This window comes from Anopheles merus, chromosome 2R (assembly GCF_017562075.2).
Source record: "Anopheles merus strain MAF chromosome 2R, AmerM5.1, whole genome shotgun sequence".
Taxonomy (NCBI): domain Eukaryota; kingdom Metazoa; phylum Arthropoda; class Insecta; order Diptera; family Culicidae; genus Anopheles; species Anopheles merus.
The window spans coordinates 51913681-51938298 of record NC_054082.1 but is presented as its reverse complement, the minus strand read 5'-3'; the positions used below and the strand labels follow the sequence as shown (position 1 = coordinate 51938298).

General features: G+C 41.6%; 3 protein-coding genes across 6 annotated transcripts in view; 2 read left to right on the top strand and 1 right to left on the bottom strand.

Moving 5' to 3' along the window:
* The first annotated feature begins 225 nt into the window (after positions 1-225).
* On the top strand, positions 226-2906 carry LOC121588727 (protein-lysine N-methyltransferase EEF2KMT). 3 transcript variants are annotated; one of them, XM_041907011.1, is made up of 5 exons: positions 226-323; positions 872-945; positions 1012-1216; positions 1365-2199; positions 2267-2906. In XM_041907011.1, exons 3-5 carry the CDS (start codon positions 1106-1108, stop codon positions 2377-2379), a joined length of 1059 nt encoding a protein of 352 aa, XP_041762945.1. In that variant the 5' UTR covers positions 226-323; positions 872-945; positions 1012-1105; the 3' UTR covers positions 2380-2906. The 3 variants fall into 3 exon arrangements, with proteins under 3 accessions (XP_041762945.1, XP_041762947.1, XP_041762944.1); XM_041907013.1 differs by having other exon boundaries at positions 1003-1216; XM_041907010.1 differs by lacking the exon at positions 226-323 and adding an exon at positions 347-732 and having other exon boundaries at positions 872-1216.
* A 23-nt stretch (positions 2907-2929) lies between these two features.
* LOC121588726 (transcription initiation factor TFIID subunit 6) lies at positions 2930-5491 on the bottom strand. Of its 2 annotated transcripts, none has more exons than XM_041907008.1 (3): positions 4504-5491; positions 3584-4415; positions 2930-3456 (listed from the first exon to the last, which is right to left on the bottom strand). In XM_041907008.1, the coding sequence occupies exons 1-3, from the start codon at positions 5359-5361 to the stop codon at positions 3089-3091; spliced, it is 2058 nt and encodes a 685-aa protein (XP_041762942.1). In that variant the 5' UTR covers positions 5362-5491; the 3' UTR covers positions 2930-3088. The 2 variants fall into 2 exon arrangements, with proteins under 2 accessions (XP_041762942.1, XP_041762943.1); XM_041907009.1 differs by having other exon boundaries at positions 2930-3444.
* A 1292-nt stretch (positions 5492-6783) lies between these two features.
* The window catches only part of LOC121590857 (sodium-dependent phosphate transporter 1-A-like), a 78462-nt gene continuing 60627 nt past the window's right edge, over positions 6784-24618 (top strand). Inside the window, exon 1 of the mRNA XM_041910959.1 lies at positions 6784-7547. The gene's annotated coding sequence lies outside the window, so the exon portion shown is untranslated. The remainder of the gene's footprint in view (positions 7548-24618) is intronic.

Below are 24618 nucleotides of genomic sequence, written 5' to 3'. Positions count from 1 at the left end.
GCAGCGGAATGACATTTTAAAAATAATCGTTTTGTAGAAAATGGAATGAAATAAACACATTTTTGTCCTATTAATTGAAAAAAGGGAAAATTAATTAATAGCAGGAAAATAAATGTATAGAAATGGAGCATTAATGTAATAAAAGAGTATTAGAAAAAATAATTTATGAATCCGCGCGCATCCCTTTGTGCGTGTATTTGACATTCTGCTCTCTACCCAAGTAGCAAACCCAAAATCACAACAAACGCACGCGATAAGCTTGTTTTTATTTTTATTGAAACGTACAAAATAATCATCTTCCCTCGAGTAGCATAAACGGAGAGGTATGTTTTAATCAAAACTATTTTCATCAGCTTATGGTAAAATATGTTGACTCCATTCCGCTATCACACTGAGTGGTTGATCCGTGTAGATTATCGTTATCATCGAAAACAAAGAAACATTAATGTGGGGGAAGGCGAGGAAAAATCAAATGCAAAAAGTTTGGGCGCGCGCACAACTGCAGCGGAATCACCACACCGCAGGACAAAGAGAGCACGGGTCATTACGGGTGGACCAAACAAATGGCAAGGAAGACAAATTGGCACCACCCCGCCATCACGGGCGGTAATAAACTATCTCGTGTGCTCGTTGCGTGACGAGTTGTCTCGTCATTAATAAGCGACAAAAAAAGAAGGTTTACCGAAGAATAGCTTCTACACGGAAAGGCGACGGAATAGATCATTGGTGGGAGTACGTTAATTAACATTAATTTTGACACCAGCCAAATACCATCGCTTGTTTGTTGTTTTTTTTTATTGTGGTTTTGCTATTTACGAAGGCGAAGGAAAGTAAAAATAACCGCAAGAGTATTTACTGTTTTCTGTCGCAGGAAAATTCACAACAACGCCACGAGTTGGACGCCCAGTCTCTGCGGGCATCGGGGTCTGATCGATAATCCCTACGGTGTGTGCATTTATTTGTTGGCCCGTACGTGCAGTATGATTTTAATAATATCTCAAGGAACTCTAGCAACACAATCGCTCGTGTCGACGGATGCGCGGAAGTGCCACCGGTGCCGGAAGGAAAAGCGAATGCCGTGCTACCGAATGAGCAAGGTGCAATAATGAAACCGAATGACGGTCTTAAACCCGCAGACGAGATCGACGAAAGTCCGCTAAAGCTCGTTAGCAAACAGTTTCTCTGCTGCACTCCGATACGTTTGATCCGCTGGCATGTGAGTTGTGACCACGACGTTAGTTGCGTGTTGTGAGTGAGCTACGTCCCAGTAGCAGTGTCATTATCATTATCATTTCTTTAATTTTCTTTCACGTTTTACTGTGCTGTTGATTTTGCTGCCGTGTGCGAATCCAATGGTGGTGTAGGGTTTGCTAGAACAGGAACTAAACTGGGACGAGCAGGCGGCACTGCTGGACGCTACTGTAGATCATCCGCTGGTCCAGTGCTACCCACTCAGTGCCGAGTATCAGGCCGCCTTTCTAAAGTACATCATCGCGCAGCTATCTAGCATGAACACGGAGCATCACGACCGGCTGATGGAGAAGTATTGCGCGATGCTTTTGCCCGGTACGGAACTGCCCCTGGATGATCCGTCGATCGGGCTCAGCTACAAGCACTACGAGCTGCCGCACGGACAGGGCGTAATATCGCTGAAGGAGTCGGGCGCGTTCGTATCGGAAGGAACGACGGGTTTGTGCAGTTGGCAGGCGGCCAAAGCGCTCTGTGAACACATATCGAACAATCGGGACGATTTCCACGGACGGAACATCCTCGAGCTCGGGTCCGGCGTTGGCCTGTCCGGCATCTATCTGGCGAAATGCTACGAACCATCGATCATAGTGATGTCGGACTGCCACTCGTCGGTGCTGTCGGCGCTGAAGGAAAACGTTCGGCTGAACTTCCCCAATGCTGCGCCGGTAGAGTGTGACAATCCGCTAGTCAGCTTGCTGCTGGACAGTGGTAATACGCTGATGGGTGTGATGGATCTGGACTGGCAATACATCAGCGCATCCAATCTCAGCCAGCTGATCGAGCCGGACGTGATCGTGGCGGCTGACATTGTGTACGATCATACACTCTTCCCGGCACTGCTGTCCACGCTGAACTACATCTTCTGTCTGTCGCACAATCGGTGCAAGTTCGTGCTCGCTTGTACCGAACGGAACCAGGACACGTTGAACGAATTCCTGCAGCTTTTGAGTAAGTGGTAGAGTTAGCGCTGGCGTGTTCACTGAAAGTTGTTATTTATTTTCATTTCTCTTCACAGTAACGGCAAAGTTCCGCATTAACGAAGAGACGGTTTCACCATCGCGCCACTTTCATTGGGATAGTAGCGCGTCCAACATACGTATCTTCACGATATCAAGAGCATTCTCCTAAGCTACTCACATTCGCACCGCATTACACGATGATCAGTCGTCGAGTTGCAATTTCTTTCAGCTTTTGAAACAGAGAGAGGAATAGAGAGAAAGAGAGAGAGAGAGATATCATTTTCTATTACACTTCGACGCGGAGTACCTTTTATCACACTTCACCACCGCTACCACCAAAACGCTATATGCTTTGGTTATGCTTCTATCTAAAATGAAAACTTATCCAAACTATACTTACTCTATTGTCTACCTTTCACTTTCTAAATGAATTGTAACAATTTTCATATTCTCAATGTCAGAGGGACCACCAGAACCAGACAGCAGAACCGTACACATATGATACAACACCAAAAGGGAAACAGCAGAAGAGATTACGTTTCAACCTGAAAAAGACAAACACACCTACAAAATTACACAGACACACACACAAATACACTCCCAAACATACCACGGAACGGTACAAGTTAACCTGTGTAACCTGTGTTTTAGATACAAACAAATACGTCCACTTTAGCCCAACACTATGTGCTAGTTAATATATGCTAAATATATGTATTTTAGTGCAATTTATGTACCGATGTACACGTTTTATTTCATCGCATGCCAAGTTTTCGAAGTTCGAACTGCATTTTCGAACCCGAAAATTGCACTGAACGGACTGCAGTTACCTCACTATAATACATACATCTTTTGCTACACTTTACCCTGCAAACATCTCATTCCAAATGCGAAAGGTCATCCAGTTCGGGCGGAACCTGGATGATATCTTCGTGAATCTCTTCGTGCCCATTGTTACCTCCGGATGAGCCCGAGGAAAGGAAAACCGTCGGTTTGGCGATTATGTTAGCAGCCGGTCCGGTCTGGGTTTGGTTTATGATAACCACCTTCTGGCCGATTGTCGTACCGCTGCTTGGTGGTGCGCTCGTGTTCGTTGATGACGTCATCGCTGCCATGCTGCCGCTGCTACTGCCAGTCACCGGTTCCAGCTTAATCATGTTGGGCTGAATTTGCACGGTGGTTGTGGCGGCCGGTGCACCACCCGATACGCTACCCTGGCGCTGTATGATGGGACCTACAAAATCGTCTACATTTCAGTAAACGGCGTTCGGATGGTAGGATGCAAAAACAATAAACAATAAACGAACCGATCGGGAAAATAATGAGAAGATTTTGGAAATGGTACCAAACAGAACATCGATTGAATCACATACCTTGAGATGGAGACGGCGTTTGAGCACGTTGGGGCACTATTACAAACTTTTGCTGGGGTGGTTGGGACGCCTGACTGCTGGTGTTTAGTACGGCCACACCACCACCCGGTGCCGTTCCCGGGCGCTGTATCGAGGCTGTAGCGGCAATCGTTTTGGCCGCCGAAATAGCTTGCGGTGTTTGGGGCCTGGAGGGTGTTGCCGTCAAGACTACCGTGTTGCTGCTATTGTTGCTCGTGCTAACCGTAATGGATGTGGCGGTCGATGGCGTAGTACTAGAGGCCGATGAGCCACCCGCCCCGACAGCACCGGACGAGGGCGATGCCGACCGTGCCTTTACCACTGCCTGGTGCAATGTTTGCCCCAAGCAACCGTAGTCCCGCTTGTACTCTTCCACCAGATCGGGTGGATTTCGCAACGTTTTCAGTATCGGCGGGACGCCCTTCTGCAGTATCGCTCGTATGTGTCCGGCAGCAATTTTATCCGTATTGCTAATGTTGCTAGTGATGCCCTGGAGCAATGGTTCCACGCGCTCAGAGATGAACTTGAGGCGTGGTATGATGAACACCTTCGTCACCTCCGTGCCCAGCTCGGACAGACCCTGCAGCGCACCGTACATGGATGACAGTGGCGTTTTATCGTTTTGCAGTGCCGCACTGAAGAGCCGCGTCACACGCGTTTGCAGATTGTTCGTGGAGGTGTTGAAGGTTTTACAAATCTGTGCCATCAACCGGGCGGCAAAGTCGCGCAACGCCCAGTGATTGTCCAGCTCGGGGCGCATGCAGAGCTGCCGCGAAACGATGCACGTTGACACACAGGGAATGAGCTCGTGTAGCTGTGGGTAGAAAAGCGCGCGAAAGGGTAGTACATCAACAGTTGCGGCTTACTGCGCCCCCTTGACGGACAAACGATCTACTACTTACATATTTTTCCAGATACAGTGCCGGATTATCCAGCAGCGCGCGTACCATTCGCATGAGATAAATCAGCAGCGCAAGGTTGTTTTGCACCACGTTCACTTTGACTCCTTCCGCGATGAACGTGCACATTCGCGGTAGCATTTCGTGCAGACCTGGATCGCTGGACAGCGACGTCAGAGCTTCCGCACGACGCGCCTCATCGGAACCGACACATGCCTCGGTTATCTCCTTGTAGTACAGCTGCTGTTCCACGGACAGTTCATGCTGCGCCAGCTGCTTCACCTGCACAGTTTCCGAGTTCTTGAGCTTGTGCTTGTTAATCGTTGGCTTGCCGGTGGTATCCTTCTGATTGGTTTTGTCCAGCTTGTGGGCCGGATTGACCGAATCCAGCGCCTGCACATCCTTCGACAGTGGTGGCGGATTCTCGGGTACGGTGGGCTGTACGCCCTCCACCGCCAACCAATGGGCACGTAACGATGGCTCGAGCGGAATTTTGGGCGTCTGGCCCTGCACCATTTCCGTCAGGTCGACTTCTTTTTCCTCTATGAAGTGCAGTTCGCGCCCACCGCCCGAGGCAAATCGGAAGGGAATGAAATCCCGCGCCACAAACCCGTACTGTGGCTCGATGTTACGCACCTTCAGCGAGTGGTCCACGTCGGCAATGGACAATTTCATGCGCTTCGAGTGGTGCATAAATTTGACCGCGTCTTGTACAATCTGCTTCAGCTTATACGACACATCGTCCGCCAGCTCCTTGGCCGCGTCATCCGGAAGGCTTCCGACGCCGATGCTTTCCGCAATTACCTTTATCGATTCCAACGAGAGCGTGGAGCCGTACATAGTTTTGTCACGATCGCCCATTTTTCGATTGTTCAGCAGTTGGTTTTCACATGAAATTGGGCAAACAATCGACGGATCCGCGCTCCGCTGAAGATGTTTACGAGAAGCCGAACTTGTTTGATTTTATTTTTGCTGCTTTCTTTGCAACTCGAATCATATACCCAAAGAGCAAATTAACATCCAGGCGTAGATGTCAACAGCTCGATTCCAGTGCTTGAAGTTTATTTAACCTTTAAGCTGGCAACCGAATATCCAGGTTTCTTTTGAACTTTAAACTGCATTAACTTTTGATTCATTGTTATTATTGACTTAAAACTCCCAGCCGTAGCCACCCAACTTTTAATTTTTTATTTTGAGGTGCATACATTGTAATTTTCAACATGCAACCAACCAGCTACCAGCATACCCGGGTATTCCATACATTTCGTATGGAAAATAACGTTTTGCTTCTTCTTCGTTTCGTTTTGTATTTATTTTGTGCATATTTTATTATTTAATTCAAGCGATTTAAAATTTCAATTAGCCGTTAGTTTTATTGTAAAATGAAAAAAAACGTAATGAATAATTGAAATAGAAGAGAATATATGGTCTGCATTACTTACTTATGGCATTAAAAGATAGAAAGCATTGTTTATCTATGAAAATCGTTAATTTTTTGCGTCAAAACTAACTTACGTGTGTAAATTTGGTTACTACACGGTTAATCCTTTTCCATTTTAAAGTTCATTATTTCTTAAACCCAGCACAGCCACAAATGGAATGTCATTTCTATATCAATAAAAATAGTATGTTTCTACTAAATTCGATTGTCTTAAAACGAAAGATACATATCCATCATTTTACAATTGGTAATTAAAAAAGAATTCATTTTTCATTTTGGAAATGAGTAAGAACGGGTAAAAGTTGACATGGAAAAGATCAAACATTTCACGAATCGCAAATAACCCTTTTGTCAAGTTTTGCTTCTGCTCGATTTTGGTTTTGTTTGCTGGGCCATTTTGACATTTAGATTGACTGCTCTTTGTAGACCGCTGTCAAATAGGCACTCAAAATTTGCCACAGTGCAGTGTAGAAAACATCATTAGCATGAAGCATTCAATCTTTTAACTTATTTCAAAATATATTCAGAACTGAAAATTTATATCGAAATAAGAAAGAGCTTGAAGCAATGGGCACGTTAAAATATGTTGCGTGTATCTTAAACCATTTTCCTATCTCGTGTGCATGTGGTTGTTTGTATGCATATGAAAATTGTAATAAATTAAATGTTTGCAATTTAACCGCACAAAATAGTGTCTTTTATTTATGGCCCTTGCCTTGTTGCTTCATATGTACGTCCCGATTCGATGAAATAAGCTTGCTTATCACCGGCAATTTTCACACGCCTGGGCAGCGGGAAAAATCAAGTCGTCCTTGAATTGCGTCGACTGCGTGAGTGACTGTCAAACAGCATGGACGCGTGAGTGCCCCTGTCGACGAGAAATAATCATCGCTTTGGTCCCATTTTTCCAATTTCATCGGTTTTGTGTTGATTTGCTCGCGGTGCGACGGGTGTGTGTTTTCTTTTACCTTCGGCGTACTGTTGTCTGAAGCGTCGTGCGAGACCTTTTCCGGACGAACCGACCAGCCCCGGGGTAATCGATACGCGAAAATCCCGGAACCTCGCTGCCTTCACCTGCGTGTGCTGTGCGCCGTACCTCGTTGATCCCGCAACTTTTCTTCCGGCGACAGTGAATTCTGCGACCGGGTCGCGCGAGACGGACACGAGGAACCACCATCCGACCGGTCGCCACGTTCCACCGACACGCACCTTCTCCCGGGGTCACTTTCTACCTCCGGTCCGCGTTACCCCTCTGACCCCCCACCCCCTGTTCCTCGTAGAGGACAACCCGCGTCAATCCCGTGTATCGCGAAAGTGTGTGCATCTAGAAAGCGGACCGCGTGTATCATCGCCACTTCCCATGTGCGGTACATTTTCCCCTATCTCTTTCCGCCTCTCTGCGTGTGTATCGCGTGTGCGCGCCATTCTGCAAATAAGTGTGAGCGAAACAGAAGAGGCGTAAAAACTCGCTGCTCTATATTGTGTGGTGCTGCAAAAATCGGTGCTGCCCGGCACAATCCGCATTATTCCCTTGGTGCACTCCGGTCCCGGGTCCGACCGGGTCTTGTTCGACAAGCCGCACGAAACAGTGTCCACATGTGGTCAGGTAAGTTGTTGTAAAGCGACATTTTGCATACGCATCATCGGCACTTTTTGCACCATCAAATTGCATCTATATTTCATGGCCGTCTCTGCATGTGCGGTGTTTATTTTGCGGGACTACCAGGGGCAGCGCTGGTTTGACGTGTAGAGGTTAGCTTCGAGAAATCGCGTGGATAAAATGACGTTTGGAGCATTGCTTGGGTTGTTTTTGGATATTAGTTGAAGGGCATTTGGAGGAATGTTTTCTATCATAGCTTTGGATGGGGAAATTCCTAGGATGATGAAATAATGTTCTACTTTTTCACCAAAAACGTGTCTCTTACCAATTGATTTAGTATTTCACCATGAAATACTCTCTTAAGCGCACTCTAAACCATGTACGTGTACAAGGGACTGATTTATGCTGCTCATACACCGGTTCGCACACGGAGGATAATCCTTAAGCTCCGTAGAAATAATTAAGCTGTGCTACGATAGTACATACGTGTGTGTGTGTGTGTGTGCGTGGGTGCCTAACGAAGCCTACGAAAGCATGATAGAAGCCTTGAAATTTGGACAACAGCTGTCGTAACATAGTTCGCACACGTTCCGTTGTTGTAGCTGCTGCTGCAGCTGCTGATTCGACTGCTAACACGTACCCACATACCGCCGCTCCTCCTTCAACCCCCGGGTGACTGTCGTTCCCCGAGTCAACGGGCTGTTACGCTTTGTGCAACGCGCGTTTTATGTGGTGTGCACAGTTTTGCCTGCTGGTAGAACTTTCTATTTCCCCACTAGAAAGCAAAAATTTGTTTGACAACAGTTGCTTCTACCCGACGAATGTGGTGTGTGGAATGCTTTTCTCAGCATGATGGGAAAGTTTTGTTCTGCCATTTTTTTCCTGGCGAAATCCTATACTGGAATTTTATTGGGAAAAATGATTGCTTATAAATCGTTATACATTTTATCAAGATTTATTCTTACTCTCCAACATACCTATGCAAGTAAATAAAAAGTACACAAAAATATTATTTGTTCACCCATTACTGCCGTCAGTAATGCGATGGAGCGTGTAAGAAAGAGCAAACTAACATATCAATTACCACAATTGGTTCTTCATAAATAGATAGACAGAGATAGACCGAGTGACAGATAGCTTGTTGAGCTTTTTTGTTCAAGTGTCTATCGCTTTCGCTAATCAGGATTTTGAATTGACCAAACCGTACCCATATATCCTCGGTTAGGAGCTCGGTTAATGGTAGTGGTGCTAATGGTGTACCGACCAGGATGGAATGAATGACGTAATGGGATTTGCGTCATCACTCCCAAGGAGTAGGACTCCATCGCCAAACACCGAAACCTCCAGGTTTGTTTACAATGTGGTGTGCAGTGCAGGAATATGGAATCGTTTGTAATGGGATACAGCAGTGGTCTCCAACCTGTGGTCCGTGTCGTTAACAGACGTGGTCCGCAAATGAATTAATTTTTGAAAAAGAAAAACTTATTACTATACATATCGTGCATTTTTTTCCCAACAATCAAGTTTAAATTTTCAACAGGCATGTGTAGAATAAGATTTAAACATATTTTTGATCAAAAACATTGAACTAAATTTAAAAAATGTATGTCCACAATAAATGTGGGCCGCGCAAATGTTTTTTCAAAGCCAAGTGGTCTGCAATCCTAAAAAGGTCGGAGAGCACTGGGATACAGCATACAGGGCATTCAGAACGCGAAAAATATTCTGTAAAATTTTACACATTTTGTGAAGCGTAAAATGAAAGAGACTGAGAAACGAAGGAGAGACCGTGTTGATCTATTCATGGGCTGTAAATTTGCTTCTAGTTATATTTAATATTCCATTAGCCGGTATCCATTATTAGCGCGCACGCGGATTGTATGAGTCATCCACGGCCAAAAGAACCAGATTGCCACCAAGTGTTGTTTTTTTAGCAATGTTCCTTCTATAGGCGCAAAGCGAACACACCGGTCACTCTTACCAAGCAAATTTCAAAGAGAAAAAGCAAACCAACGTGTCCTGCTTTGGGTGGTGCCTCGCTCAAACATCATATTCGCAGCGCGTACTTTATGACGAGGAAGCCAGCTATTTCCCAGTGACATTTGTCGTTCCTCCTTTTCCGCCGCATTCGGTTTTGTTGCTTGTGATGGTGTTGGTGGTGCGTCCTGCCCAGCCTTACCAATGAAACCGCGCGCGGGTGCTGTTACAGCAATGCAAATGGTTACCTTTTTGCAAATGTCAAAGCTCACGATCTGTACCCAGGTGGACAATGCGAATGCTTTGTTTCTCTATTCACTGTCTTTACTATATGTCGAGTGTTGCGGTTGTTCTGTCAGGTGAATTTCAGGGGTATGCTATGAGGAAGGGGAAGAGTCGTTTGATATTAACTTTGGTGTGCCAAAAAGTGGTCAGTAAATGGTTGCTAAAGAGATAACGTTCCTGCGAGGTTTCTTGGTGCAATCGCTCTCGGTGCAATTTTGAAGCTTGAACAATTCAGACAAGCCACTATAAAAGTTTTAATTATCAATTGTTGTGAATATGCTTTAATTAAGCATATGAGTAATGAGCATCGCTGTCGTACGCAGTGCAACTTCGCTAGTTCTATTTGTATGTAGAAGTATTTGTTTCCCAATATAAAAAAATCCGAAATTCCGTTATAAGATAGACGGCTTACAGGGGTTTCCAGCTGTTCTCATAGTTGAGGGACACTTGCTTGACCCTTATGGGAAGTGAACTTCATATGTTGGATTCATATTGGACTTTATGGTACCCTTTTTGGACAGGCTCCTTGGAAACTACAACTAGATTTGTCCAGGGTGCGGTGCGGTAGAGACCAATTCCCATTACATTAAGTTAATTTTGAAATCATCTTTGAGATTTTTAAGACAACAAGAGCACAGTTTGAAAGGTCATTTTTAATATCCAAAAAATCATTTTTTACATCACGGATAATACGCCCCCGGTTAATCTGGTCCCTGATAACCGATGTGTCCTGATGTAGTTACATTTTCATTTTATCAATACCGTCGTTAAATGTCATGGACACATGCAGTACTGGGTACTGCTTTAATAGTTTAAATACATATTAAATATGAGAAACGCTGTCACAAGTCTCGGGTGCAGATTGTTACATTATGTTTGTTTAATTTTTAAATGTGCTTTAAGCATTAAGGATTGGATGGCTCATCGCGTCACGTCTATTCATACATACCGGTGGAGACGGGTATTAATTCCTATCTGGGTCAATGACCTTCTAGTACCATTGGCTATTTAAACATTAAGGTAAAACACATGATGTGTAAGTTCGACGTGTTCGTCTGTTCGTTGTGTAAAACTTGACGTTATCTGAACAAAAAATTACGTCATATATAACTGAAGCAACAACAAAAAATCCCGTCGAAAATATAGTTATTTACTTTTTTCCAGTTGCATCTTTTTTCTCGGAAATGTCAATAAAGATTAGCATTTTTCAACTTTTCGTAGTCTGATAATACCATTTGCGCAAGTAAAATATTGATAATGTTAAATTCATTTGTACAATATCCTTTTTTTTGTTTTGCTTATGTACTGCAAATTATTTTGCATCTTTAATTTTCGAACCATCGAATTTAGTACTGATCATGGGTCCGGTGTGACGACGGAGTACCTTCATTTATTTAATAGACCCTGCGCTACCTAATGGTGAAATGCGTATCATAACATTTTATAGCGCTTGTGAACGTGCTTTCTAAATATTTGATAGCGTTACTAAATTTGAAGCCACCGGCAACGTTTTTTCCACTTAATGTAGCGCTGGTTTTACCCAACCGTCTTAAAAAAGGTTAGTTGATTGTGAAATGATTCGCTTCATTTCTTTCGATTTGTTGGCAATTTCGAGACACACACCCTGAGTGTTAACCCCGCGGATAGGTACGATGGATGGTTGGCACCTTCAAGTAAGGCAAGTGTAGTCGTAGCCTATCGATGGTTGTATAACAACTGTCAAAACACTTCCAAATTAATCGCTTGGCGGTTGACCAAGTTGTTTCTAATCGGCAGAATATACAAATAGGATTAACCGAGGTAGGGAGTAGATTTCTTGGCCACAGTTCACGCTAATGCAATACCGCCAATTGTATACTAAAAACGGTGAAAAGGAAATGAAAACCTTGCAAAACAGCAAAGTGAACAGTGTTTGGCAAATGTGTACACATCATAGGATGTACGAAAAAAAGAAGCAAAAAAAATGTCTCAACTCGTGCCTGGGATGGATTGGCCACTGCACGTTCTTTCGCACAGCCAAGAAGTGTTGCTTTCGCTGATCGCTATTAATTTGTGATGGTAGCAAATATTTCACCAAATGATGTGTGAAATCTGTGTCGACAGCAGGCAGGCCGTTTTCGATTAAAGCTCCACTGCTCAGCCACAAACCACACCAGTAGATCCCGTTACCGTGCTTGTCGTGGGTTGAGCTAAGCTAGCCATGTTTTTCGAATGGAGACGCCTGGTAGCGCGCTGTTATGGTAAATCTGCCCTGTGAAGTGTACGAAAACAAGGCGTAAGTTGTGCAGCACGTGCGCCCGGAAGGTTGTAAACAGTTTCTCTCTTCCGTCTCTTTGACTACCTTCCTATGCTAGCTGCTAGGGTTGAGTTTTATTATTATTGTGGGTGGGTGTGTGTGTGCGTGTTTTAAATCCTTTCAAAGAAATCGGTACATAAACAGTGTAGCAACAGTGCGATGGATTAGCATAAAGCTATCCAGTAAACTTTGGGCATCATTAGAAAGCTTATCGAACGTTGAAACATTGCGGATATTGTGGATTAATAATTTATGTGCTTTAAATAAATGATAAAGTATTAGCAATACGGCCTTTTCGGACCGTTACACCTGAATAAAAAAAAAAAGATGAAGTATTTCGCTTTTATTTTATTCCCTACTTCTTGGTAAGATAATTAGTCCCGGTCTACAACTCATAAAAATCACTTACCTGAAATACAAGGAACATACATATAGCACATCCATAAAACAAAACTAAAAATATTTTAGAATTAAATACATTTACCGTTAGTAGATGTGATAATTATATTTTTTAATAATTTGCTTTATTACTTTGACACAAAACAAGGTAACAGAACTAGCCATTACTAATATTAGTTTGATTGTGTAATTTTCATCGCTGCAAAAACAAACAAGAAATAATTGTTTATTACATTTTCTGATTGTACCAGCTGGGATCCCAAATGCACGGTGTACACATCTAGGTGGAACAGATTCAGCTGGGATCGATTTGGTTGCTGAGCAACAGGAGATATCGAACGCTGTCAGGTTCAATGCCTCGGCTGGTACTATGGAAATAGCTGTGGAAACCTGTGTTCACCTGCAGCTCACAAGGCGCCATACTGCACCGATTGCATATCAACGTGCGATGCTGTTTTGGCTTATTTTTTCCTTTTATTGTGTTCAGGATAACGCGTTGAGCCATGTTTACTCTATTTTCTGGCTCAGTTTTCAATGTGAACAGCGTTACTCGAAACTTGCAAGATATTTTTCAACAGCTGTCATTATTTTTGACAGCTAGGCTGTTTAAAAAACCTCGTGCGTTTATTGAATAATACCCTTCACATTAGAAACTGACCCGGAAAACAGTGTATCGGAAGCAGAAAATCGATTAATTTAACTTTTCCAGTAAACTACCCGATCTATTTGGAAACAATTTTGCAGCTATGCCTTGTAATATTCTGTCATATTTTTAATATTAATTTTTTTTGTATACAGTAGAACGCCGTTTATCCGTACTCATTGGAACTCGATCTCGCCTAGTCAGATTTAATGAACTTATTTCAAATAAATAGAAATAAAATTTTAATATTTAAAATTAGACAGAATTTTTATTGTTTTTCGTTATGATCTGAGCACGGGTATACGGACAGCCGAATAAAAGGTATCCGGATGAATGGCGTCCCACTGTACTTATTTTTATTTTCCAAGTAGCGATGCAGACATTATTCGCATGTGCTAAGTGCTTAGCCCGTCCCATTGTGCTCACTGATAACATAAATTACTTTCTTCATTCAGCATCGAAAGCGCATGGCTCCCCTGAAAGGCGGCAATTGGCAAAGCTTTCTTATCATCAGGTGACATTTTAAAAATACAGAGCCCATTACACGCAGGAATATATTGCCATAGTATTATTTTGATTTTTTAGTAGATTTCTAGAATTAATATATCATTAATGATTTCATTGTAACGTTTTGTATAATAATTTTCACGATATGATGAATCAATAATCTTGATTTTTTTAAAATTATTTTAAACATACTACCACAGGCCCATGGGAGTTCTATGTGACATGTTTGTTGTATATGCCTAGAATGTGATATCCAACGATAGGATACAAGAAAAAAAAACTATCGCCAATTCCGGTGTCAGATAACGCTTGTTGATAAACTGATAACTCATTTTTGCTCTTATCTTGATCATAACAAAGCTGTGCGTAATGTGAGGCTTCGTAACTGTCTATGTGTTTAGGGTCATTCTACTGCCAGAGCGTTTGACAAATCATTTTGATTTTATGAAAATAAGCTGTTTGCAAATTGTACAAACACTTAAGTCGTAGGTACAGTGCGTTGTTATAACTGTCCAATGGAAGTTCCTTGACCCTATTTGATCACGCCCGTCGCTGCTTGACTCTTATTTTAAAGGCTGCACACACACATTGCGTTTGAAATTGGCCTCTTCCGCTTTTGATGAGCACAACCATCAAGTACGTTTGTACAATATGATTGCAATGCATCGCATAAACCGCAGTACAGCGAGGATTAAATTACTGCTTAATGACATACCGATTGTCAAATCCCGGCATAACCACAACCTAAGCATCGAGCAGCTCGTAACGATCGCTTGGCAAATCAACGTCATCGGTTAAATATTTATGAATCATAAATTAATTGGCAGTGCTCATTATCACGAACGTTTTTTTTCTCGCTTCGAACGATTATTTGTGAAATAGGAAATAACGTTTATAGTCCTTAGTGACCAACCGTGAACCGACCATGAAAATATTATTCGTTGAAGCCTATTTGACGGACGTTCTGTGTTTTTATTTGTGTTTATTATACCTATATGCTAGGCTCTTAATCAGTGTGACGAAGTATGGAAGGTATTTGATGTTTATTACTAGTAAGAAGTTTTCGAAATAATTGCTTGTTTACAGAACGAAAACTTCGAACGGATACAATTATTGAAGCCTATTTCTCTATGAAGGGATTCTGTTTTTTCTGCTATTTTTTCAAGTAAGTGTATGTTTACTTCAAACTTTTTTCAAACGTATCAAAGGTGTTTTTAATAGTAGTTTTGCGTAAATCGTTGTAAGGTCAGGATAGGTTTTTATAGGATTATATATTGTAATAGCGGGATACTGAATGGGAATGTGAATCATTTTGAATCCGTCACAATAATTAATTAATTAAATAAATGAATTATTAAATAAATAACGAACGAAAGAAGTAAAATACACTAATTGAATAGCAGAAGATCTTTTTTATCATAATTTTTTAAGAAAAGCTCAGATGAAAAAGATTGATGTCAAATAGAACATATTATTGTGACATTATAAAATAAGATTAAAAAATGATTTATTCGTTGCAGATATTTGTAAATTCATTTAATCTTTGTATTAAAGCTTCTTGTTATATTGCATGTAGCAAAGTTTCAGATAAGGCAATGGAATATTCTCTTGTGTTTATTTCAATTCAGTTTGTGCCCGCAGCCAAAGCTCCAGTTGCAGCACTGCGTTGATGATTTGGCTTACTGCTCAGCGTGCCCCAGTTGCAGTCCATTGGCATTGCTGATGGTAGCTTCTTGTGGTATGTGCGAGTGAATGATGTCTGTCACCAGTTTCCGGCGCTTCGGCGTTTCCTGTCCCGGTGCCAGGGGCGTATAATCGTACCGTATCGCTTCCCACGTGAGCTATGGATTTCATTTGTGGCATTTCAAGACCATTGATATGGCAGCACAACCTGCTGCACTCTTGTGTTGTGTTATTGTGAGTTTGAGGAAAAATGTATGGATTTTATTGTTCTATTCGGACGAGGTATTTGTGTGAAACCGCCATATCATAGTGGTGGTACGATCGAATGTATCTACGTAATTTACGATGAACTTGCGAGAAATATTTACACATTTGTTTGTTGTTTGCTAAAAAAAATTATGCTTGTAATTATTCAATAAAGTAACTGTTGATGTAGTTGTGCAACCAAGTAAAACTATTTTTGGTAAACTCTTTAAGATATTTGTAAATGTCAGTTAAAGCAAAGCAGTACCAGCAGTAATCGGTGTACTGTTTCTTAATCTGACGTTTGCCGGTGCCGGTTCAATCCTTTCCTTTACTTCGTGGGATTTCATGTCGTGACCTTGTGCAAATTGTGACGCAAATGGACAGCATAATGGGCTTCGAGAGTAGCATAAGTGCCGCCAACAGGCAGGTAGTGTGAGTGCTCCGTGGCCGTCGCCGGTCGTCGACAGGTTCGCAGTATCGTGAGCCAGCATAAGATGCGAATAGATGAAAGAAGAAAAAAAGCACGCGCTTACAAATAATGTAATGTACTTGACAAGGGTGCGGCGCGGGTGATAGAGCAACGCGCAGCGCACAAGAAGCTGGTGGGACAAATTGAACCTAGCATACTAGCACCGGAAAGGTAGAACCAGATTCTCTTCCCATCCCTGTGATCCAATGGCCGTGAGTGTTAGCGAAGGCATTGGCGGGGCTAACCAAACTACCGGCCGGGTTCGGAAGTTGTGTGTGTTTACCACTCGTGGCGTGTTGTTGTTGCCTTATATTTTCTCTCGTCTTTGCCCATGGAGAGAGAGACATCCGTCGTGCTCCACTGCCCAGCCACCTCGAGTGGCTTCTGTTGTGTGTGCTTGCCTGTCTGCTTTTTATTTCTGAAGCCTTACCTTCGTCAGCAATTAGCGTCCATTGGCTTTGGCAACAATTTTGTGCTCACCAAGGACACGGGCGTTAGCAACGTGCCAGTCTGTCGCTTTTCTTTCCTGCCCGGTCAACCGTTAATAAGCGGAAAAGGTAGACACTGATTGGTTGGCCTGTTATGATGTGCCCGATGATGGTTAATAAGTTGTTGCGCCTTGTTGATCATAGAAATGGTACGGTATTTTATTTTATTAATTTAATACCAATCTTTAAACAAACCTTACTAACGCAAGGCGGTCCCTTGGTACAGTCGTCAACTCGTACGACTTAATGATATGCCCGTCGCGGGTTCAAGCCAAGAATGAACGATCCCCCCGTAGCAAGGACTGACTATTCGGCTGCGTAGTACCCTGTTAAGCCGGCATGTCCACGCCATATAGAAAATTGCTAACGCGTGATCTTAAATTTTGTTTTTGTTAGATAGGTCATCATCATGTTAAATAAGAACACGAGAACAACAACAATATTACCACATCTCACCTCGGAATGCGTCGATGTGTATTTCCGATTTCTTTCTCCTAACTAAAAGTTTCAATACATATCTGAAACTTCGCAGTTTGCAAAAGGCTGCTAACCGTTTTCAAGCATCATTCACTGTCGAAATAAATGGATGAAACACAATCATAAGGATGCGGCGCAGGTTCTTCTTTGCCGTGTTTGCACGGAAAGAGTTGCAAGAATCCGCATCGAGCCTTCCCCAACGTGTGGAATGTGAAGTGCGAAATGTTGTCCTCGAGCAATGTTCTATTCCAATGTCATTCGTTCAAATAGTCGGAAAAGGGGATCTAGAATGAATGATACGAGGAATAGTTTGCAAGCTAAGGCTGAAAGCAAAATGTCCTTGGAGTGATGTATCATTTCGCTTAGACGGTAATTGTAGAAGCATCTATCAATAGAGCATAACTCGAGAGAAAAAAAGGGTAAAGGAAAGAAAAATCAGATGCGACATATTATGGGTTTGGTTGAACGAATAATTAATTGTGTTTTCTCAGTTCGCCTTTGCTTTGCGTTGCATTAAAGCGTTCCTACGTATAGTATGAAAAAAGCTGGTCAAATGAAGGATGATGATAGACGATTCTTGTTGGAAATGTTCGTAAAGAGTAGAAGTAATATAGAACCAACGATCCAACATCAATAATGGGGGCCTTTCACATTTGGTTTTAAAAAACATACTATGAGACCACCTGGACTACATGCACTTTGATTCTGGATTCCATCACCAGATCTCTTTATACCAGAGATCTTGGGATAAATGTAAACACTACCTTGTTTTCGAGCAGGTACTCGAATCTAATTCTAGCTTTGTGGCTAGAATAATCTAGACTGAAAATTGCAGGCTAGTTTTTTGTGTGGTTTTGTATGGAGTGTTTACATGATTTCAGCCTCCAACTGTCAAACTCCATACAAAAAACTAGCTAGAATCGTGAAGGCCCCCAATGTCAGAATATTGTGGCATCGAGAAATTAGTGCCGTACTGCATTATTCCATGAAGTGAGACTAGTGAGAAACAAAAAAGGTTGTTAAGAATACTATATGAATTGAGGGTTTTCCAACTGAAATGTTATTTGTGTTATTTTTTGAATGTATAATTCATATAACATTTTTATACAGCAATACGGCCTTTTGGACCGTTCCTCCTGAATAAAAAAAATAACATTTTTATATATACCTTTAGATAATGGACTGACGTTTAAATCCCTTTTTAATAAGAAAATACCAACTGAATGTATCAAAATTGTACAGCTTTATATTATTGAAAATTTATTTTTGTATTGAAAATTAAAAAATTATGATTTTTTTTAAATCTTCAAAATTATAAACTTTTAGTTTTAGCATTTACAAAGTCATCGAGGGCCTCGTTACTAACTCTCGAGACCCCTGTTTCAGGCAATCGGCAATCAAATGTGATTGGAGAAAACCGTATCGACTTAAGTGCGTACCGCGTTAAGTGGTGCAAATAAATGCAGAAAAAACTGTTTATCTACCTTGTTGACCTACACGGTCGCAAAGGGCTTGAACTGGCGATTTTATTCATTGATTTTATCATTTAAATACAATTTATAAATTTGGTATTAGGCTGGATCGTTTATTTCATGATATACGGCTTACGCGTAAATTGGTATTTGATTGAGAAAACTCGAAATGTTTGGCGAAATTCTGAGATATTCTGTCATATGTTTGGTAGATTTTCATAACATGCTGATATTGATGTGTTTTGACAGATCAACAACGTATGATTTATATTTTTCATTGAAACAATTTTTTTTTTCATTGCTTCACACTAGAATACAAATAATCGTTTCTGTGTGCTATACCTCGCTTCATTAATAAAACCTCAACCGAAATATAGTAGTAGATGGAAGAGTTAATTTTATCAAATACTGAATTAAGGTCACGCATTTGTTATTTTAGTATGTTGTTATTGTTATTGCCATCTTTGGACCCGGGTATTAATAGAGCTATATGCACTGTTTGGTGTTACATTTTATCTGAAAGCCAACAAACATGAAGTGTGTTGCATGATTAGTGTTCCCCGTCCTTGCCCTTGCTCTGAACACGATAATAGAATTTTACTGTTTGTTGTTTTTCTTACATCTGCACCAATCTTTCCTTTATGATGACTGATGCTTATCCGGGTTCATTGCAATTGACGGCAACGTGGGTGTCTTGGTTAAACATCCTGTTTACGTGTTATGCTTTGTTTCGAAATTGAAAGTACGGCCAAACACATGTATATGCACTGTTTTGCTCTGCTTGAGAGATTGTGTCGTGTTAGCTTAGTAATAAACACACATGATATTTGACAATAAGCTTATGAGAAAATGTTTCACGTAAAAATATGCCTCATTAAAACATAGACATGGTATATTATTTTTTTTGTGGTGCGCTAGTGGTACCCACTTAATACTATAACTAAAAAATTAAATTAAATAACAACAACTGAAGCTTTGTCTCGTTTGATTGGTATAAATAGTGTGTTTGCTTGAATGAATGAACAACAATGCCAAGCAAAGCAATGAAATGCATCAAAAGCAGACCTCGTTTCTTTTTTATCTTTAGTTGAATTTTGCGACGTATGTAATTTGACAGAACGGCAAGTATCGCGTGATTGCCCCGATGCATTCTCCCACAAGGCACAGTGTTGCTATAAAACGTTCGTTTTTGTATTCCCTTGACGATGCCACTCGAGTGTTGGTAGGTTTGGCTCAATCCTGTAACGGTACCGAGCGAGTATGCACCGTAAATCTTTTCACTGTCAATAACCGGGAACTTGACATGGATCCTGATTCCAAACAGACGCTATTTCGTTTCTTCTAAAGTGGTCGTGCGATGGTTGGCGGAGTTGTTTGGAATTAATTAAGCTGGCAGGAACCTTCTATCGTTTCCAAATAGCTAGCTTGTAGCAGGCGGGATGTGTGTTCTTGCTTATTCCGTCTTGATATGTCCTTGTCCGAAAGGAGGGGTTCATGTTCATGTCAATGGCAATCCAAAGTTCACCATGAACCGCCACTAATCTATGGTAAGAGCAAGTGTTGTAGTAATTTACCCTAAATTTCGATGTATCCTTGCACTTTCTTCTATTTGGCGTAACGTCAAACGCGGACATGGGCACAGGCTTTCGAGACTTAATTCATTACCACGTAGCCGGAAAGTCAATCATTGCACCTACCAACACCATTGTATGTTTTAATACCAGTTGTGAAAGTTATTTTAAGTTATTTAAAAAGAAAAAAAGCTTTTTTTATTTTTGAATGTTTCTTAAAGTGTGTAATATCTTCTACCGCTGCCATGCTTTACTACTATCTTGTTCTATAGAAATACGATCGATGTGGTTTTACTTTAATATTGCCGATAAAAATGCCTTCTCGGTAAGATTGTTGTTGTTGTCTGCCGTGCATTTGATACCAACCGTGCTTAACTTTCTGTTGTTGTTTGCGTGCAACGTTAGCCTGTTGCGTGTAGGTGTTTGAAAGGCCAAGTGTAGAAGAAAAGAGGTATCTGGTATCCGTTAAACGGGTGGCAGAAGCGCACGTGCTTCCTAAGTGCTGACCTTCGCCAGATTGGCTTTTTGCTCGTTTTTTTAATGTACAAAACAACCGAGCATTACAAAACCGCACATTTGCAAAGGCACGCCTACCCTTTACCGTACTTCCCCTACCCTCTGAAACTGTTTCCGAACTGATTTTTACGTTCCATTCCTGCCCAAACGGTTGCTAAGGTGGCCGGTTATATTCCTTCAGTTATGGGAAATTGCGTATATTTTTATTTGTATTTTCATGAAATCATTCCATGATGGTACTGGCTGACTACACACCGTTTCGTTCACGCCGTTCTACGAGACACACGTGACTGACTGGTAAAATTCGTCGAAATGGCTTAGGAGCCAAAATTATTTATTCACACTTATGGTACCATGTATGAAATTTTACTGGGTAGGGATAAGCCACTGAGTCGCTGAAGATGACGGTTCCGGTGCCTTTAAATATCTCAAGAATTGCTTAACCTCGTTATATATATGGTAGCGGGCGGCGTAACTGGTTAGGAATGCAGAATGCATTTTTCACCTGAAGCTTGAGTTATGTGCAATGCAGCCCTAAATGGCAGTATACAATCTGGATTAGGCTTTGCATATATTTAAAAAAAATACCAGTTTTTATGCGATCTCATTAAAGCGTGGTAAAGCAGTGGGAAAACAGAATGGTTAAGAGTCTTGCTTTTTCTTCGATACCAGTCAGTGTCCTGCTGTGTTTAAAAATTAATGATTTTTATACCACTCTTTTCAGCACTAAAAGTAAATTTACTTTTAGTGCTGAAAAGAGATATTGTTGCTGATATTGTTGTTGTTGGCTAAATCGACAGTTTTTCAATTGACCGTGTTCTACATCCTATTCCCGTTTGCACAGCGACACTGCTGTCTGTCCTTCAGCTTCCCTTGCTGCTGTTCGTTCTGATTCTTTTTGTCCGGAATAACGTTTTCCAAGAAATATTCGTGACTTGTTGCAGCCAGCTGTGGTAGATTAAAAAGAGGAGATACATTAACTGCGAATAAATTGCCAATGGATCGGCAGGGTGCAAAACCCGCTCAGCGGTACGACAGCATGTTCTGACTGACCTCCTCCCCTCGGGGGGTGTACAATCAAAGGGTGTGGTCGGTAGTGTACCCGGTGGTTTGCACGGAGGGATAAATTTATTAGTCCAGCGTTAGTTGGAAATTAACCTGCTGAAAGGTGTCTGCATGATTAATGATCCGTCAGCTGGGGTAGGGTTGGTGGGATTGGTATTGCTCCGGTTGCATTGCATTTTGGCGCCATTTCAAATGCCAGATAAGTATGGTAATATTCGCAGTAATGTTGATATTATAAAACAAACTAAAAATGCAGCACATATGAAATGTTTCACCTTATTCTATAACAAGTTTTTGGTAAGCTTAGAGTCTAATAAAAGTATAAACACATCCTAACTCTTCACCTTGTAATTAACTTCACTGTTGTTATCTTACAATCGCTGAATAAAGCCTGGTATATGAAAATATTTACACCAGACAAACAACAATATTGACCTGACAATGTTGTGCTGTGCTGCAACAGTTGCATGTTTACCAGCATTAGTCCCTTTATGGGTCATTTGCAGACTTGGAAATGTGCGCCTCGCTATCATACGCGCCGGGAAGTTGGGCATAAACAGCAATGACACGAAACGTAAACAGTAACTAGGTTATGAACTTGAAAATTGCTTCAGCAGGAGGAAAATCTCTGCTGAGCTCTGCAATTGGCTTAGTAATATAGTTGCTTGTTTACTATGGCGCTTTGAACACGGCTCGGTGGGGTATGTGCACATCCCTTTGCAGGGCGTTCCAAATCAAGTTCACTGCTGCTGCGTGACGTGCATTTGCATTCCATTTATATTCATCCATTTCCAGCTTCATCAATCGTTTTCAATTCGCTCAGTGCATCACCATGCGGCGATTTGTTCCGTAGTTTTGTGTATTCTTTCTATTACCACTGCTGCAGTATCTGTTTGTTCTGCACTAAGAAAAATTGATCGGTCATCAGTGCACCGCACCTACCCATCATCATCATCACCACCACCACCGCCGCTGCCGAACTGGACCGGTGGTAGACCGTTGATGGAGGCCACCAACAGTCGGTGCCGTTGACGTTGGTGCGTCCTTTTAAATTTAGATTTTACGGTCAAGGCTAACAGTGTGCATGTGAGTGTGCCGAGTTGGGCGGGAAAATGAAATAAATTGAAAATTCCTCGAAGAGCATGCTCCGAAGTGGATTTTTTCAGCTGTCTTTCGAACGTGTTGTTGCTTTTCTTTTGCAGCGAAAAGTCATACCCCCCTAACCCCCCCCCCCCCCATCATCGTATGACCGGAGATGGGGGGGGGGAGAGTTCTTTGTCCTACATCTGGCTGGACAAGGAAGTTCAGTGGTGTACGGTTAAACTCGTAGCCTTTTTCTGTGAAAGTGTACCGAATCGACTTTTTAAATGATCTTCACGTGTGCTCGTTTTTCATGCTCTTCTAGTAGCGGAAATGACCTCTGTCCGGTCAGCTGGCTTTGGTGTTGCGCTTCCGTCACTGTTGCAGCTGTTGTGGTACGTACTGTGCAACGTTTTCTTGTTTTCGTTTTTTGACTCACAAATTTGACAGCTCGCGCGTTTGATGAAGAAAGATAGCTTATTCTCTTTTACAATAAAAAAGGATGTATGTTTATGTTCAATTGTTCGCAGTGTATATTACCTTGTCATACACATTCCATTTATAAATAACCTTTTTCTACTGTAAATTTTTATATATAGAAAGTTCAACAGAGTAATACATCACGTTTACTGTCCCGAGCGCTGGAGGCAAGATCAGAGGCACGTAACCATATTATAGTATTTTATTCAGTTGTTCGTGTCGTTGTAGGTAATACACTATTTTTTTTAAATTCCGATTTCTTTAATTTTTGGAAATTGTCCACCTGATATAAAATGACTCTGGTGGCTTCCTTTCGCTTCATAGAAAAACTGATGCGCTATTTAATTGTTCTAGAAGGCGTCAAATAACCAGGTGCGTATTTAGAGTATGACGCAAAATGTTTTGCCAATAATAAGATAGCAAATGAAAACTTTATCAATTGCTATTGCGAAAGGTGTACAGCTTCACCGGTTGTTGTGGGTTTTACAGTTGTGTGGACGATTGTTCGCTTATCTTAGTTGTCAACGTACGCATATGCCAATTGGTTGGATTAAAGTAAACGCTTAGATCAAATCCTACGCTAGAAAAAGGGGGTATCAAGCGATAAAATTGCGAAAACATATGCTACGCAGCAGACAAACGTCCTCATGCATATCTGTGTAGAGCAGATTACGGCAATTGCGATGCGGTTGTATCATACGTGACCTACATACATTGTCATTATTGGTTCGGTGCAAATAGCAACGTTGAGAAGATTTTGCCAAAGGTGTGTTTTCGGGCGCGTCATTCGACAAAGTATCGTTTTATTTTCTCGTAAAATTTGAGAATACGTATGATATCCATGGAAAATTTATGTATTCCAGACCAATATTTGAACTGTACAAAAAAAGTGTCTCTGTTATATACATGCACACAAGTAGAATGATAAAAAAATACATTTTGTGTTTTTTGCACCATGTGCTTTTTACCTGCACCTTATCATGCACAATTAAGGTCAGTGATGATTGACATTCTGGTGCAGAAAAAATCTACCTATGCAACGATAAAATGTCATCCTTTTTTGTTTAATTTGTATTTTATTATGCAGAAAGAGCGCAATTAAACACCACGACAGTAAATGTGCTGCAGATACATACATAAGATGCAGTCCGCTTATTCCCCTTACCCCGAAGCAAAGTGCGAGATTGCAGCTTCCGTTTGTTTGCTTCTCCAGCTTGCTGTAAAAATGTGGCTCCTGGAGTTGCAGCTGGTGGAAGTTTTAAAGCTAGATTCAACACCGAGATCATTACAATGTAGGAGAGAACATATAACAATCTAATGCATTTGAATGTGATGAGTAAATGTTGCGCTCATTGCACCAAGCTAAGCAAACAATGGCGCACGACGAAAAATAAACAAAATTATTAAAGCGTCATACTTTTAT